The sequence below is a fragment of the Anomaloglossus baeobatrachus genome, chromosome 5, assembly GCF_048569485.1.
Source record: "Anomaloglossus baeobatrachus isolate aAnoBae1 chromosome 5, aAnoBae1.hap1, whole genome shotgun sequence".
Lineage (NCBI taxonomy): Eukaryota > Metazoa > Chordata > Amphibia > Anura > Aromobatidae > Anomaloglossus > Anomaloglossus baeobatrachus.
In genome coordinates this window covers 370,325,376-370,343,622 of record NC_134357.1, presented here as the reverse complement: position 1 = coordinate 370,343,622, position 18,247 = coordinate 370,325,376, and the positions used below count along the sequence as shown (strand labels likewise).

Genomic DNA, 18,247 nt, shown 5'->3' with positions numbered 1-18,247 from the left:
AGATTAGTCCCACTTTCAACAGAATGGAGATCCCTTGTCCATTGACACAATACTCAAATAGGTAATAAATGGTTAAATGAAAGAAACTGAAGCTAGGTCTGACTGTGGCTGTTGGCAGAAGGTGCTGGCTGTATAACAGATGGCATTCGCCATGTTTGGGGTGGGTTATGTCTTAAGCCTGCTCAATATGCCATACCTGACATGTTATGAAGGGGTTAAAAAAAATTTGTCCATTTTGAAATGTTGAAAATTTTTCACTTTTATTCACATAAATATACGAAGTTTGTTTTCATACATTTTATTATTACAAGGAAGATCAATTTAGATGAACAGAATACGGTAAAGATCTACCACCCAGAAAGCATCCACAGAGAAAAGAAAAAGCTTTTGGTGGAATACATAATCATTTCTGTATATTTTGTTTGTAACACAGCTTTCATCCCGTGGATAATGGTAACTTCTGATCTAGCATCCAACACTTGGCATTTACAACAGCTCTATGGGCACTGGGCTTGTACTGTTCTTTTCATCGATGAATTCTAGACACTTCATAACCCACAGTTCACATTGCAACGTACAATCAATTTCCTGATGTTTTGGGATAATTTGCTCGTACAACTTTTGCTTCAGCTTCGAGCTCGTCTAGAAACTTCTCTTGGGACACAGAGTAGAAGGTGTATCCATCTGTATTAGCAGTTAAGAAATCTAATGAGAAAGAATCTAAGATTACACACAGGCCACTTCTAGTCATCATTTAGGGTACTTTCACACTTGCGTTCAGCGGAGTCCGTCATTATGGAGAAAAGCGCAGTCCGTTAACGCACTGCGCTATTCTCCATAGACATGTATGGATGACGCACTGTAACGCAAGTGTCAGCGTTGCATCAGCTGGACGACGCAGCGTCGTTATTTTGACGCTACGCCGGGCGGGAGGAACGCAGCATGTAACGTTTTTTTGAGCAGCGCAATCCGTTGGATTTCACTGCGCATGCTCTCTCTGGCTCCCTGCACCCGTAACCAAGGTAAATATCAGGTAACCAAGCAAAGTGTTTTGCCGATATTTACCCTCGCTACGTGTGCAAGGAGCCCGACACTTCCCCGCATGGCTCCGCCCCCTCCCGCACTCCACTCCGCATGTATGTACACACACACATACATACATACATATACATACACACACGCACACTCACTCACCTGTCCTCAGCGCCTTGGCCCCGCTCGGCTCCACCCACTTCTCACTCCGCACCCCACACACATTGTCGGCGGCCGAGCGATCAGCTGATCACCCGGCGGCCGGCTGCGGGGAGCGATCAGCTGATCACCCGGCGGCCGGCTGCGGGGAGCGATCAGCTGATCACCCGGCGGCCGGCTGCGGGGAGCGATCAGCTGATCACCCGGCGGCCGGCTGCGGGGAGCGATCAGCTGATCACCCGGCGGCCGGCTGCGGGGAGCGATCAGCTGATCACCCGGCGGCCGGCTGCGGGGAGCGATCAGCTGATCACCCGGCGGCCGGCTGCGGGGAGCGATCAGCTGATCACCCGGCGGCCGGCTGCGGGGAGCGATCAGCTGATCACCCGGCGGCCGGCTGCGGGGAGCGATCAGCTGATCACCCGGCGGCCGGCTGCGGGGAGCGATCAGCTGATCACCCGGCGGCCGGCTGCGGGGAGCGATCAGCTGATCGCTCACAAAAAAAACAACAAAATGGATTCCGTTGTTTTGCAGTATCCGTGGAATCCATTGTGCCACTTTATGCAACACATCCGTTGCATCCGTCACACGACGCAATGCAACGGATACCTTTCAACGCAAGTGTGAAACTAGCCTTAGACCTCCTGCATGCTATAAAGCAATTTATACTCAACATTGAAATCGTAAAAGGAAAAATCATGGAATTACCAAAATCAGAATGGATAGACGTTATTAATATGTAAATTATGCAAAAATGGAAACGTGTTAAAAAAATAATACCTGAAAAAAGTGTGCAGAAATTCCTACACATACATGTCAGCATAGAACTTGAAGAAAAAGAAGGGATCCAGATTCCAAGTTCCAATTGAATTAAAAAAAAAAATCTTTATTCAACAAAGATAAAACTGTTCTTCCATGATAATAAAATCCAGTTTACATGGCAGGGTAGAAAATAACAGAATGCGTTTCGGAGTGACAACTCCTTACTCTGAAGGTTTCTACCCTGCCATGTAAACTGGATTTTATTATCATGGAAGAACCCTTTTATCTTTGTTGAATAAAGAAAACCTTTTAATTCAATTGGAACTTGGATGCTGGATCCCTTCTTTTTCTTCAAGTTCAGTGATTGCCTGCAGCCCGGTCTGGCTGTTTCCTGATCCCTGCACCGTTCCTCTTTGGTAGTTCTCCAGGTGGGTGAGCTGGTAATTTTTTCTCTTTTTATACATGTCAGCAAAGTATGAATGGTTGCCTGAGGAATGTTCTGCCACACTAAAAACACTTGCATTACACCATCTCACACCATACTCCCAGGAGTAAGATCAATGGGACATTCTTTCATGAAGGCCTCTTCAAGGCATTATCCACACGGTCTTCACATGTAGACCTAAGGCTGGAGTGGAGGTCTAGCCTCTACTGCGAGGAGTTCCACTTTTGTTTTGGACGCAATCATTGCCAAAGATTAGTCTGGAGATCACGTGTGGAAGCACCATGAAAAGGATTTCACAGGGGAACATAACATCAATTGTGGTGTGGGGGTCCCAATGTATGGTAGACGGACCCTTTCAGCCTTCATTCCAGGTTAACGCAATGTTACATGAATATATTTAGCTGTGGAACCAGTGGTATGGTAATTTTCCCAAAGCATCCATGGAACTGTTTTTTTTTCAATGTGACAAGACAAGGTCTCGCATTGCTCGCTCTACTGTGAGCAGCATCCATTGCTTAAATATGATACCATGTCCTACAGCATATATTTTTTTTAAATTCGTTTATTAAAAACAGTAGAGAATTTCTCAAATACAGAGCAAAAGACACATTAGATATGCACATACAGGTTTGCTATGAGCCACCAAGTAGACTCAACAAGTAGACATGTCGCTATATTGCTAAATAAATGTTAATTTTAAACTGCTATGGTGTCTTACGGACAATGAGATAGGTGATTACATTGCATTTGAGTGTATGGTGAATACTACAAACAAAGAAAACCAGTAAATAACTAATAACTAGCTCTGCTGCTAACACCGTGCTAGACGTTGGAAACTGCCCTCCTCCACAGTCAGTTTGTATTCAGTACTGGTAGAGACATGTGAATATATTATACTCAATCAGTTAAGGTCAAAGAGGAGGAAGTCCTTCAGCGTATTTGACTTGTCTACCATTGAGCACATCTGGGACATCATTGGTCAGAAATTGCAAAGGGAGCTGGCAGAGGTGGATCTTGATGACTTGTGTGCCCAAGAACATTAAGCATGGTGGAACCAACCATTAACCTCACTGATGGCAACCAAGACACAGAAGTGTGGGATTTCTGCATCTGGCACTCATACTCAACACTGAACAAATCAAAAGGTTTTGAAAATGTAGTTTCCATTTTTTTTTACATCATTGGCATATAATTACATGTCTATCCTTCCTGTGATTTCCATAATTCAATGACTTATCCGTCCTGGTGTTACAATTTCAATGTTAAAGGGAACCTGTTAGTTCCAATATGCACCCAGAGCCACGAGCAGTTCTGGGTGCATATTACTAATCCCTGTCTAACCGTCCCCTGTATACACTAGCATAAAGAGATCTTTAGAAAAAGTATTTGTATAGATCTTTTATCTTATGCTAATGTAATGAGCGAGGGGACTAGTCGTGAGGGTATTACTTCTCCCAACTAGCCGCCCTCTTAGCATGTCAGCACGTCCACAGGGGTGTACAAACATGCTATTCAATGCAGCGTCTCCAGTGGTGATGCATCTACCTGTGTCAGCGGTGAACGCTGAGCTGAATATCCCACACTTCCGGTCATGCGCACTAGACCTCTCTGAAGCCAGGACGTGTACACCCGGCTTCCTACTGCGCATGACAAAGTGCGGGGCATTCAGCTCAGCATTCACAGGTACGCGCATCACCACTGGAGACGCTGCATTGAATAGCATGTTAGTACACCCACAAGGGTGTACTAACATGCTAAGTGGGCGGATAGTTGGGGGAAGTAATACCCTCACGACTAGTCCCTGCGCTCATTAGCATATTATAAAGAATCTTTACAAATACTTTTCCTAAAGATCTCTTTATCTATACAGGGATGGGTTAGGCAAGGATTAGTAATATGCACCCAGGACTGCTCGTGGTTCTGGGTGCATATTGCACCTGACAGGTTCCCTTTAAGGAATGTAGTTTATCTCTATTGCATTCTGAAATGAGAAAGAGGAGGAAAAATGCTTTGGCCTCATTCACAATCCTGTCAGTATTTTGCACTTGTTCACATCAGAGTCAGAGGCATTCAACGTAGTAAGCGAATATGTCTGGCTCACAGTTACGCAAGTTAGGTGCCCAGAAAAAATGGAAGTCAATAAAAATAGTAATAATTCTGGCACACTGAAGTAATTCAAGACATATGAAACCTTTCTTTTGAATGCTGAATCAATTTATTAGTGCAAAAAGTTGAGGATAATTCATCCGACGTTTCGACCATATCTTTTTGGACGTTATCAAGGATCAAATTATCTATATCAACAATGCGAAGATGTATGCTCAATGATAAATGGACATCGCCATTTGGTATAATGGGATCAAAAAATGCGATCCTCATGCACTTATCAGTTGATAGTGAGAAAGATGGCTGAGGCCTTTATTGCAGGACTGGAAGTAGCACAAATTTATAGTTGTTTCTGGGTTATTGGGCAGAAACCATAACAAGAGACACTAGTGGGAGTAATATGATTCCCACACTGAGTGATTCTTAGTTACCTCCAAGTATCAAATGCTTATTGCAGTGTTTCTGGACCATAGTTATCGGGTACTATTATCATGGGAAAAGAGAACACATGTCCCTTTAAGATTCTGGAGAGGTGAATGGCAACTCAAAAGCAAAGAATTGCTAGGTAGAGTATGGAGGAACAAATCTTATAATGCTGGTGTAGGGTATAGGCCCCTGGATAGTGTGCTCAACTTTTTGCACTAATAAATTGATTCAGCATTCAAAAGAAAGGTTTCATATGTCTTGAATTACTTCAGTGTGCCAGAATTATTACTATTTTAGCGGCATTCAACGGACACAAATATACCCAATAGTATCAGATTATTTCCTCCTTGTGATCCATTTGTCCACAAAGCATTCTGTTTAACAAAATCTTTGTAAAAGGTCTTTACTTTTTTCTGTGCTTAGCAGCCACTCTTGATTTTTACTTGACTCCTCTCCAAATGTGTGCCATACAAGTTCTCAATGTATGTGAAAGGCTCAGGAGTGGAGCTCTGCAGCTGACACCAGGCTCAGACTGTGCGTGCACAAGTGTGTATTGCATGCATTTATGCTGCATCTAGCACTGCAGCGTAAACGCATTTGTTCTGCGTCCCCAGGAGGCTATGTAACTTGTGCAAATTCCATGCACACGTTGTGTTTTAGAACGCAGCGATTTGCATGCTGAAATTTGTGGCCGAATCGCTGCGTCCTAAAAAGCAACAGGTCACTTCTTTTGTGCGTTCCGGATGCTTTTCCCATTCTGTCTATGGCAGAGCAAGCATCCAGAACGCATGAATTCTGCATCCATTCTGCAATCCAAATACATCCAAAACGCAGCTTTTCGGTTGTGTTTTGAAACGCACATGCAGTGACAAAACGCTGCAGAATATTTGTCATGGCAGAACGCAACGTGCGCACATAGCCTTAGGCCAGATTCACACATCTGTATCTCACACGAACAGGCCACGGGTCTCTTGACGTGAAGTAGACACTAATGAGGATGCAGTTAGACCCACTCTGTAGAGTAGACCCACGTCTGGTCCTATTTAGACTGCAGATGATTGCCAATGTACGTAAAGCGCTGTGGAATTAATAACGCTATATAAGTGAATAAATATTATTATTATAATATTATTGAATCTAGTCTTAGTGATAGCTCTGATAGCTGCAGTTTAACCAGCGAGATGACATGGTTAAGGCCATAAAACATTTAGAATAAAATGTTTCATACTATCATTGTAAAACTGACTCAACAAATAACCTTCTTAAAGTTTTTTTGGAAAAAAAACTCTTTAGGCATATGTAGTTGAAACCTAATAGGAAGAAAAAATATATATCAATGGTCCCAACTCATCATTTCAGGGATTTATTTAAAATTTAAGTTACTTTTTTCGCTTCTGGCACTCATTGTTGGTCTTAAAAAAGGTGCACGTGGTTCATGAACTTTGCGCTTTGTCTAAGGCCTCTTTCACATGTCTGAAAATCACGCACATTTTTCACGGACGTGTCAAAGGTGCGTATTGTTCTCCGTGTGCCGTGTTTATGGCACATGTGTGTTCTCCGTGATAACACACGGAGAACGGGAACTTTCTGCTCACCTCTCCCTGACGTTGCTGTCCGTGGTGCTGATCTTCGGTCTCCGGTCCTGTCGACTCACCGCTGCTGCTGCTTCCGGCCCGCAGTGGAGTGAATATGCAGTGAGCATAATGAGCGGGGTCGGAAGCAAGTGACAGCAGCAGAGACAGCAGGGCTGGAGAAGGGGAGTATAGAAATTATTTTTTTTTCACAGACACGTGTGTTTTCTCCGGTGCATGTCACACGGATCACATCTGTGCAGTCCGTGTGCGGGCCGAGTGCCACCCGTGATGCTGGAGAAAGATGGACATGTCTACGTGTGGAGCACACGGGCACACGTATACTCCATACGTACACACGGTCCATGGCAAAACACATAAGTGTGCGCAGACCCATTGATTTTAATGGGTCTATGTGTGCCCGTGTCTCCGGCACGTGAGGAAACGGACCAAACAAGTATTGGACACATGGACGTGTGAAGTAGGCCTAAGGCAGCACTGTGGCTCTGCGATTTACACTATACTCTTGCAGCACTGGAGCTCTGTGTTCAGATCCCATCAAGGACAACATTTGCAAGGAGTTTTCTATGTTCTCTCTAGGTTTGTGTGGGTTTCTTCCCACAGAAAGACATACCGACTGAGAATTTAGATTCTGAGCCCCAATGGGAACAGTGAAGATCACATACAGTCATGTGAAAAAGTTTGGGCACCCCTATTAATGTTAACCTTTTTTCTTTATAACAATTTGGGTTTTTGCAACAGCTATTTCAGTTTCATATATCTAATAACTGATGGACTGAGTAATATTTCTGGATTGAAATGAGGTTTATTGTACTAACAGAAAATGTGCAATCCGCATTTAAACAAAATTTGACCGGTGCAAAAGTATGGGCACCTCAACATAAAAGTGACATTGATATTTTGTAGATCCTCCTTTTGCAAAAATAACAGCCTCTAGTCGCTTCCTGTAGCTTTTAATGAGTTCCTGGATCCTGGATGAAGGTATATTTGACCATTCCTGTTCACAAAACAATTCCAGTTCAGTTAAGTTTGATGGTCGCCGAGCAGGAACAGCACGCGTCAAATCATCCCACAGATGTTCAATGATATTCAGGTCAGGGGACTGGGATGGCCATTCCAGAACATTGTAATTGTTCCTCTGCATGAATGCCTGAGTAGATTTGGAGCGGTGTTTTAGATCATTGTCTTGCTGAAATATCCAACCCCTGCGTAACTTCAACTTCGTCACTGATTCTTGCACATTATTGTCAAGAATCTGCTGATACTGAGTTGAATCCATGCGACCCTCAACTTTAACAAGATTCCCGGTGCCGGCATTGGTCACACAGCCCCAAAGCATGATGGAACCTCCACCAAATTTTACTGTGGGTAGCAAGTGCTTTTCTTGGAATGCCGTGTTTTTTTGCTTCCATGCATAACACCTTTTTGTATGACCAAACAACTGAATCTTTGTTTCATCAGTCCACAGGACCTTCTTCCAAAATGTAACTGGCTTGTCCAAATGTGCTTTTGCATACCTCAGGCGACTCTGTTTGTGGCGTGCTTGCAGAAACGGCTTCTTTCGCATCACTCTCCCATACAGCTTCTCCTTGTGCAACGTGAGCTGTATTGTTGACCGATGCACATTGACACCATCTGCAGCAAGATGATGCTGCAGGTCTTTGGAGGTGGTCTGTGGATTGTCCTTGACTGTTCTCACCATTCTTCTTCTCTGCCTTTCTGATATTTTTCTTGGCCTGCCACTTCTGGGCTTAACAAGAACTGTACCTGTGTTCTTCGATTTCCTTACTAGGTTCCTCACAGTGGAAACTGACAGTTTAAATCTCTGAGACCACAATAAGAGAAAAGACCTCGCATCACCTTGCATAGGTGCTCAGGTGAAAAATAGAGTCAATGAAGAAAGATAACTCCGGCACACTATATGTTTCCCAAGGGGGTTAAAGTAAACACAAAAGTAGTTGATTTCAAATCCTTTTCTTTTATTCAATGTGCAAAAAGGTGAGCAAAAACGTGCTGTACAAAACAGTAAATCCGACAGGTCGCAACGTTTCGGTCAAAAGGCCTTCTTCAGGTCGGACAGACTAGAATCAACAGGAAACACTGGTAGGTGAAGATATGGGATACCCGTATGCGCTATCGACCATAAAGTATACAGCCACAGACAGAGTGAATGATGGCATCTAGAAACACCTCATATGGGGATGTAGTGGATTAAGCTCTGGGCTTGTGAGGGAGGGCATCCGGACATGAGATCAAACGTAAATTTCTGTACGCTGTGACTGCAGGCCGTGCGTAAGCGGGTGGCGGATCCCAGGATAGTAATAACTCAAACAGCATGTACGGTCCAAGTACAATCTAACACTGCATAAAGTGTATAGGTCACAGTAGAAAATACGGCTAAGGTTGCTCCATAAACAAAGAACGGAGGGGACGCTATGTAGTCCAAAGGTAAAGCAGGTAATCAGAGACTGCAGGAAACTAGCCTGGGAGAGTATTTACGTTTGATCTCATGTCCGGATGCCCTCCCTCACAAGCCCAGAGCTTAATCCACTACATCCCCATATGAGGTGTTTCTACATGCCATCAGTCACTCTGTCTGTGGCTGTATACTTTATGGTCGATAGCGCATATGGGTATCCTATATCTTCACCTAACAGCGTTTCCTGTTGATTCTAGTCTGTCCGACCTGAAGAAGGCCTTTGGCCGAAACGTTGCGACCTGTCGGATTTACTGTTTTGTACAGCACGTTTTTGCTCACCTTTTTGCACATTGAATAAAAGAAAAGGATTTGAAATCAACTACGTTTGTGTTTACTTTACCCCCTTGGGAAACATATAGTGTGCCGGAGTTATCTTTCTTCATTAAATCTCTGAGACAATTTTTTGTATCCTTCCCCTGAACAACTATGTTGAATAATCTTTGTTTTTAGATCATTTGAGAGTTGTTTTGAGGAGCCCATGATGCCACTCTTCATAGGAGATTCACATAGGAGAACAACTTGCAAGTGGCCACCTTAACCCCTTCACGACCGCGGGCCGTAAAATTACGTCCTATTTTAACGTGACTTAACGACCAGGGACGTAATTTTACGGCCTAAACTTCATTTGATTGCCGTGGCCATAGCAACGGCTTTCAAATGATGTCCCCTGCTGTTTCTTACAGCAGGGGACCTTTGCTTGACCCCAGGGGGGGCGGCATCGCCACCCCCTATCGACGATCGATGTGATTGGCTGTTCAAATCTGAACCGCCAACCACATCGATCGCACTAATTTCGGCAAAAATAATGCCCGAATTAGTGCGATCCTGTGAGATCCAGCTATGAGATGCCGCAGCTGCTGCAGCATATCATAGGTGGACCTCAAACATGCCGCCCCCAGCCCCTGCAGCACTGATTGGAGCGATCGTGCTATGACGCGCAATCGCTCCAATCAGTGTGCAGTGGGTCGGTCTGATCTGCCGGTGGCCGCCCTCCTCAGGCCTTTGCTAGCCTGCGAGCCCTCCCCCAACATGGCTGCAGCGTGCAGTGGCTGGTACTTGTGGTACCACGCCACCGCTGCTGCTGCCGCCGCCGTTGCTGAGGTCACGCTGCTGCTGCTGCACGTGAGTACTGTGCTCACTTTGCAGCCCGTGCGCGCTCCCGTGGTGCCCCTGCGCGCTGCCGTGATAGCCCCTGCCGTGCCCCCCCTGCGATCTGCCCCCCCCCGACATCCCGATCTGCTCCCCCCAAACCCCCCCCCCCCGACATCCCGATCTGCTCCCCCCGCGATCTGACTGCCTCCCCCATTATCTCTATTCTGCTTCTGCAGCTCCCTCTCCGGTCTCCCCCTCTGCTCTCCTCCCCCTCTGCTCTCCCCCCCCTCTGCTTTTACCCCCCCCTCTGCTCCCCCCCCCCCCTCTGCTCTCAACCCCCCCTCTGCTCTCAACCCCCCCTCTGCTCTCAACCCCCCCTCTGCTCTCAACCCCCCCTCTGCTCTCAACCCCCCCTCTGCTCTCAACCCCCCCCCTGCTCTCAACCCCCCCCCTCTCCCCCGACGTCCTCTTACCTGTCTTCACCGGCCTGATCACATCTGCGTCCATCGCTGGGTCCTTCCTGGGCATTCTGCTGATCTGCCTGCTGCTCCTGTAAAGCTGTCCATCTCTCTGCCATCTGTTCCTCTGCAGCTCTTCTGGTCAGTGATCCTCCTGCTAGTCCTCTGGGTACTGTGAGTATAACTTTTTTTTTTTTTTTTTCCCGTATCCCCTGTCCATTTTTACACCTCATCCGTCCGTGCGTCCCGCCAAGCGCTGATCAGGGATGCAGATAACGGATCGGCATCCCTGCTCAATTTTTGGCGTGACTTTTTTTTCCGTATCCCCGACGCTTTTTGTATCGCATCCGTCCGTGCGTCCCGCCAAGCGCTGATCAGGGATGCAGATAACGGATCAGCATCCCTGCTCAATTTTTGGCGTGACTTTTTTTTCCGTATCCCCGACGCTTTTTGTATCGCATCCGTCCGTGCGTCCCGCCAAGCGCTGATCAGGGATGCAGATAACGGATCGGCATCCCTGCTCAATTTTTGGCGTGACTTTTTTTTCCGTATCCCCGACGCTTTTTGTATCGCATCCGTCCGTGCGTCCCGCCAAGCGCTGATCAGGGATGCACATAACGGATCGGCATCCATGGTCAATTTTTGGCGTGACTTTTTTCCGTATCCCCGACGCTTTTTGTATCGCATCCGTCCGTGCGTCCCGCCAAGCGCTGATCAGGGATGCACATAACGGATCGGCATCCATGGTCAATTTTTGGCGTGACTTTTTTCCGTATTCACGACGCTTTTTGTATCACATCCGTCCGTGCGTCCCGCCAAGCGCTGATCAGGGATGCACATAACGGATCGGCATCCATGGTCAATTTTTGGCGTGACTTTTTTCCGTATTCACGACGCTTTTTGTATCGCATCCGTCCGTGCGTCCCGCCAAGCGCTGATCAGGGATGCACATAACGGATCGGCATCCCTGCTCAATTTTTGGCGTGACTTTTTTCCGTATTTGCGACGCTTTTTGTATCGCATCCGTCCGTGCGTCCCCCAAGCGCTGATCAGGGATGCACATAACGTATCTGCATCCATGGTCAATTTTTGGCGTGACTTTTTTTTTTACGTATCCCCCGACGCTTTTTTTTATCGCATCCGACCGTGCATCCTGCAGCGGCCGATCAGTGCACTGCGTCTGTGCGTTTGAAAAGTCAAATGGCGCTCCTTCTCTTCTGAGCCCCGCCATGCGCCCAAACAATTACTTTCCACCACATATGAGGTGTCTGTGTACTCAGGAGAAATTGCACAATACGTTTTATGGTGCATTTTTTCCTGTTACCCTTGTGAAAAAAAAAGCTACCTAGTTGAAGCAACCGTTTTGTGGTAAAAAAAAAAATTTTTCTTTTCACGGCTCAACGCTATAAACTTCTGTGAAGCCCCCAGGTGTTCAAAGTGCTCACCAAACATCTAGAAAAATTATTTGAGGGCTCTAGTTTCCAAAATGGTGTCACTTGTGGGGGATCTCCACTGTTTAGGCACCATAGGGGGTCTCCAAACGTGACATGGCGTCCGCTAATGATTCCAACCAATTTTGCTGTCAAATGGCGCTCCTTCTCTTCTGAGCCCCGCCATGCGCCCAAACAATTACTTTCCACCACATATGAGGTATCTGCGTACTCAGGAGAAAATGCACAATACATTTTATGGTGCATTTTTTCCTGATAGCCTTGTGAAAAAAAAAGCTACCTAGTTGAAGCAACAGTTTTGTGGTAAAAAAAAAAATTTTTCTTTTCACGGCTCAACGTTATAAACTTCTGTGAAGCCCCCAGGTTTTCAAAGTGCTCATCAAACATCTAGAAAAAATATTTGAGGGCTCTAGTTTCCAAAATGGGGTCACTTGTGGGGGAGCTCCATTGTTTAGGCACCTCAGGGGGTCTTCAAACCTGACATGGCGTCCGCTAATTAGTGCAGCTAATTTTGCATTCAAATGGCGCTCCTTGCCTTTCGAGCACTGCCGTGTGTCCAAACATTTGATTTCCACCACATATGAGGTATCTGCGTACTCAGGAGAAAATGGACAATACATTTTATGTTGCATTTTTTCCCGATAACCTTGTGAAAAAAAAGCTACCTAGTTGAAGCAACAGTTTTGTGGTAAAAATTTTTTTTTTTCTTTTCACGGCTCAACGTTATAAACTTCTGTGAAGCCCCCAGGTGTTCAAAGTGCTCATCAAACATCTAGAAAAAATATTTGAGGGCTCTAGTTTCCAAAATGGGGTCACTTGTGGGGGAGCTCCATTGTTTAGGCACCTCAGGGGGTCTTCAAACCCGACATGGCGTCCGCTAATTAGTGCAGCTAATTTTGCGTTCAAAAATTCAAATGGCGCTCCTTGCCTTCCGAGCACTGCCGTGTGTCCAAACATTTGATTTCCACCACATATGAGGTATCTGCGTACTCAGGAGAAAATGGACAATACATTTTATGTTGCATTTTTTCCCGATACCCTTGTGAAAAAAAAAGCTACCTAGTTGAAGCAACAGTTTTGTGGTAAAAAAAATTTTTTTTCTTTTCACGGCTCAACGTTATAAACTTCTGTGAAGCCCCCAGGTGTTCAAAGTGCTCATCAAACATCTAGAAAAAATATTTGAGGGCTCTAGTTTCCAAAATGGGGTCACTTGTGGGGGAGCTCCATTGTTTAGGCACCTCAGGGGGTCTTCAAACCCGACATGGCGTCCGCTAATGAGTGCAGCTAATTTTGTGTTCAAAAATTCAAATGGCGCTCCTTCCCTTCCGAGCTCTGCCGTGCGCCCAAACAATTGATTTTTACCCCATATGGGGTATCAGCGTACTCAGGAGAAAATGCACAATAAATTGTATGGTGCACTTTCTCTTTTCTCCCTTGTAAAAATGAAAATTTTATGGCTAAAGTAACATTTTTGTGTTAAAAAGTAAAATTTTCATTTTTTCCTTCCACATTGCTTTGGTTCCTGTGACGCACCTAAAGGGTTAATAAACTTCTTGGATGTGGTTTTAAGCAGTATGAGGGGTGCAGTTTTTAGAATGGGGTCACTTTTGGGTATTTTCTGTCACCTCGGCCTCTCAAAGTCACTTCAAATGTGATGTGGTCCCTAAAAAAAATATTTTGTAAATTTTGTTGGAAAAATTAGAAATTGCTGATGAACTTTGACCCCTTCTAACTTCCTAACGAAAAAAAACTTTCTTTCGAAAATTGCGCTGATGTAAAGTTGACAAGTGGGAAATGTTATTTAGTAACTATTTTGTGTGACATATCTCTCAGATTTATGGGCATAAATTTTCAAAGTTTGAAAATTGCGAAATTTTCCAAATTTTCACACAATTTCCTAAATTTTCACAAATAAACGCAAAAAGTATCGGCCTAAATTTACCACTGACATGAAGTACAATATGTCACGAAAAAACAATCTCAGAATCGCCAGGATCCGTTGAAGCGTTCCAGAGTTATAACCTGTCAAAGTGACACTGGTCAGAATTGCAAAAAATGGCCCGGTCATTAGGGTGTTTTAGTGGCCGGGGGTGAAGGGGTTAAATACCTTTTCTCATGATTGGATACACCTGCCTATGAAGTTCAAAGCTCAATGAGGTTACAAAACCAATTTAGTGCTTAAGTCAGTAAAAAGTAGTTAGGAGTGTTCAAATCAAGAAATTGATAAGGGTGGCCATACTTTTGCACCGGTCAAATTTTTTTTAAATGCGGATTGCACATTTTCTGTTAGTACAATAAACCTCATTTCAATCCAGAAATATTACTCAGTCCATCAGTTATTAGATATATGAACCTGAAATAGCTGTTGCAAAAACCCAAATTGTTATAAAGAAAAAAGGTTAACATTAACAGGGGTGCCCAAACTTTTTCATATGACTGTATGTAAAGTGATATGAAATTAATGGTGCTATAAGTGAGTACAATAAAAAAAAAAATAAAAAAAAAAATAACGAATGGGTGCATATTGCTAATCCCTGTCTAACCGTCCCTGTATACACTAGCATAGATAAAGAGATCTTTAGAAAAGGTATTTCTAATGATCTTTTATCTTATGCTAATGATCGAGGGGACTAGTCCCAAGGGCATTATATACCCCCAGTAGCCACCAACTTAGCATGTTAGTACGCCCACAGGGGCATACTATTCAATGCACATTACCTAGCGTCATCAGCGGTGACAAGCCTGGCTGTGTCTGTTGTTGCTACTTCAGAATGCCGGATTTAGGGTCAGTGCGCATTATCAGAAGATCCTGGAACTTCCGGTCACGCGCACTAGACCTCTCTGAAGCTGGGACGCATACACATGGCTTCATAGTGCACATGACAGGAAGCTAGGGGCATTCTGATCATGCACACTAAGCCTAAACCCGGTGTTCTGAAGTGGTGACAAAGGACACACTGGCCAACGGGCAATAAATAGCATGTTGGCACTCCCTTGTGGGCGTATTAACATGTTAAGAGGGCGGAATGAGCGCAGGAACTAATGCCCTTGTGACTAGTCCCCCGCGCTCATTAACATATCATAAAGAATCTTTAGTAAATGCCTACAATCTACAATGAACTCGCTGCCGCCCGACCACCGTGCGGAGCTGCCGCCCGACCACCGTGCGGAGCTGCCGCCCGACCACCGTGCGCAGCTGCCGCCCGACCACCGTGCGCAGCTGCCGCCCGACCACCGTGCGCAGCTGCCGCCCGACCACCGTGCGCAGCTGCCGCCCGACCACCGTGCGCAGCTGCCGCCCGACCACCGTGCGCAGCTGCCGCCCGACCACCGTGCGCAGCTGCCGCCCGACCACCGTGCGGAGCTGCCGCCCGACCACCGTGCGGAGCTGCCGCCCGACCACCGTGCGGAGCTGCCGCCTGACCTACACCCCACCTATTGTCTCCTCCCCATAATCCTATAGAATGTAAGCCCGCAAGGGTAGGGCCCTCTTCCCTCTGTACTAGTCTGTCTACTGTAACTTGTATACGTATTTTGTATGTAACCCCCTTCTCATGTACAGCACCATGGAATTAATGGTGCTCTATAAATAAATAATAATAATAATAATAATAGTAATACTTTTTCTAAAGATCTCTTTATCTATGCTAGTGTATACAGGGACGGTTAGGCAGGGATTAGCAATATGGGTGCATATTGTACCTTACAGGTTCCCTTTAACCTATATTGCGCAAAACATCACAAAAAAAACTTGCTGGCGAGGAATGAACAACATTTGCCACAAATTTAACAGTTTTAAAAAGCCTTAAATGATGAATTAGGTAAAAACATCAAATGGGGGAAAACAAATACTCGACAGACTAACATAAAAGAACAAGACGCAAAATGAAAACAGGAGAAGGACACATGAATAAAATGGCAGACGTGCAATAATAACCAGGACCTGAGAGTGCTGCACTGTTTCTGCCTGGTATATTGGGGCCCATGGACCTCTCCAGGTGTCACCATGACTGTCCTTTGTGTATAAATTGTGAGTGCATACTGTTTACCGCCCATCTCTGAGCGCACAGTGTATACAGCCCCCGCCATCTCTGAGCGCACAGTGTATACAGCCCCCGCCATGCTCTGCACAGTGTATACAGCCCCCGCCATGCTCTGCACAGTGTATACAGCCCCCGCCATGCTCTGCACAGTGTATACAGCCCCCGCCATGCTCTGCACAGTGTATACAGCCCCCGCCATGCTCTGCACAGTGTATACAGCCCCCGCCATGCTCTGCACAGTGTATACAGCCCCCGCCATGCTCTGCACAGTGTATACAGCCCCCGCCATGCTCTGCACAGTGTATACAGCCCCCGCCATGCTCTGCACAGTGTATACAGCCCCCGCCATGCTCTGCACAGTGTATACAGCCCCCGCCATGCTCTGCACAGTGTATACAGCCCCCGCCATGCTCTGCACAGTGTATACAGCCCCCGCCATGCTCTGCACAGTGTATACAGCCCCCGCCATGCTCTGCACAGTGTATACAGCCCCCGCCATGCTCTGCACAGTGTATACAGCCCCCTAGTCCCCGCCATGCTCTGCACAAGACTGCACAGTGTATACAGCCCCCTAGTCCCCGCCATGCTCTGCACAAGACTGCACAGTGTATACAGCCCTCTAGTCCCCGCCATGCTCTGCACAAGACTGCACAGTGTATACAGCCCCCTAGTCCCCGCCATGCTCTGCACAAGACTGCACAGTGTATACAGCCCCCTAGTCCCCGCCATGCTCTGCACAAGACTGCACAGTGTATACAGCCCCCTAGTCCCCGCCATGCTCTGCACAAGACTGCACAGTGTATACAGCCCCCTAGTCCCCGCCATGCTCTGCACAAGACTGCACAGTGTATACAGCCCCCTAGTCCCCGCCATGCTCTGCACAAGACTGCACAGTGTATACAGCCCCCTAGTCCCCGCCATGCTCTGCACAAGACTGCACAGTGTATACAGCCCCCTAGTCCCCGCCATGCTCTGCACAAGACTGCACAGTGTATACAGCCCCCTAGTCCCCGCCATGCTCTGCACAAGACTGCACAGTGTATACAGCCCCCTAGTCCCCGCCATGCTCTTCACAAGACTGCACAGTGTATACAGCCCCCTAGTCCCCGCCATGCTCTGCACAAGATTGCACAGTGTATACAGCCCCCTAGTCCCCGCCATGCTCTGCACAGTGTATACAGCCCCCTAGTCCCCGCCATGCTCTGCACAGTGTATACAGCCCCCTAGTCCCCGCCATGCTCTGCACAGTATATACAGCCCCCTAGTCCCCGCCATGCTCTGCACAGTGTATACAGCCCCCTAGTCCCCGCCATGCTCTGCACAATGTATACAGCCCCCTAGTCCCCGCCATGCTCTGCACAGTGTATACAGCCCCCTAGTCCCCGCCATGCTATGCACAGTGTATACAGCCCCCGCCATCCTCTGCACAGTGTATACAGCCCCCGCCATCCTCTGCACAGTGTATACAGCCCCCGCCATCCTCTGCACAGTGTATACAGCCCCCGCCATCCTCTGCACAGTGTATACAGCCCCCGCCATCCTCTGCACAGTGTATACAGCCCCCGCCATCCTCTGCACAGTGTATACAGCCCCCGCCATCCTCTGCACAGTGTATACAGCCCCCGCCATCCTCTGCACAGTCTATACAGCCCCCTAGTCCCCGCCGTGCCTTGCACACCCCCGGCGGCTCGGGGAGGTCAGCCGTACGCGGAAGGATACAGATGCCCAGCACTATGCCGCCTATGGCAAGGCCGGTTACTACATTTCTGGTCCGCAGCTTCCCAGACTTCGCCCACTGCGCCATCTCCTGCCTTCTCCGTAGGAGCTCCATCTGCTCTGTGCTGAGCCTTGGCGACTGCTTTCCATCCGTGGAGCCTGACCCCTGCGTGCTTCCCTTCTCCGCCATGTCTAGCGGTCAGCGGCGCTGAGAGATGACGTCATCTGTAAACGCCAGAGTGTCTCGCAAGCAGTGAGTGTCAGAAAAAAAAATAACGTAGAAATTCTATTTCTGTTAGACGCCGTGCAAAACAATGCCGTAAGGTGGTTAAAGTTATCAATAACTTCGGTATTTGAGCACAGACTGGCATTCTGCCCACAACAAATATGGCGCCCGTGTAGGTTACTGCCGATTTACATCATTTTTATTAGGAGGTAGAGTAGGATAAACAGGACGATTTTTATCTCCATGTAAGATTCCATAAGGGC

General features: G+C 46.7%; 1 protein-coding gene across 1 annotated transcript; it reads right to left on the bottom strand.

Annotated features, from left to right (window-relative positions):
- Positions 1-233: 233 nt before the first annotated feature.
- On the bottom strand, positions 234-17,981 carry COA3 (cytochrome c oxidase assembly factor 3). The gene is made up of 2 exons (XM_075347611.1): positions 17,762-17,981; positions 234-684 (listed from the first exon to the last, which is right to left on the bottom strand). Exons 1-2 carry the CDS (start codon positions 17,946-17,948, stop codon positions 581-583), a joined length of 291 nt encoding a protein of 96 aa, XP_075203726.1. The 5' UTR covers positions 17,949-17,981; the 3' UTR covers positions 234-580.
- Positions 17,982-18,247: the final 266 nt, after the last annotated feature.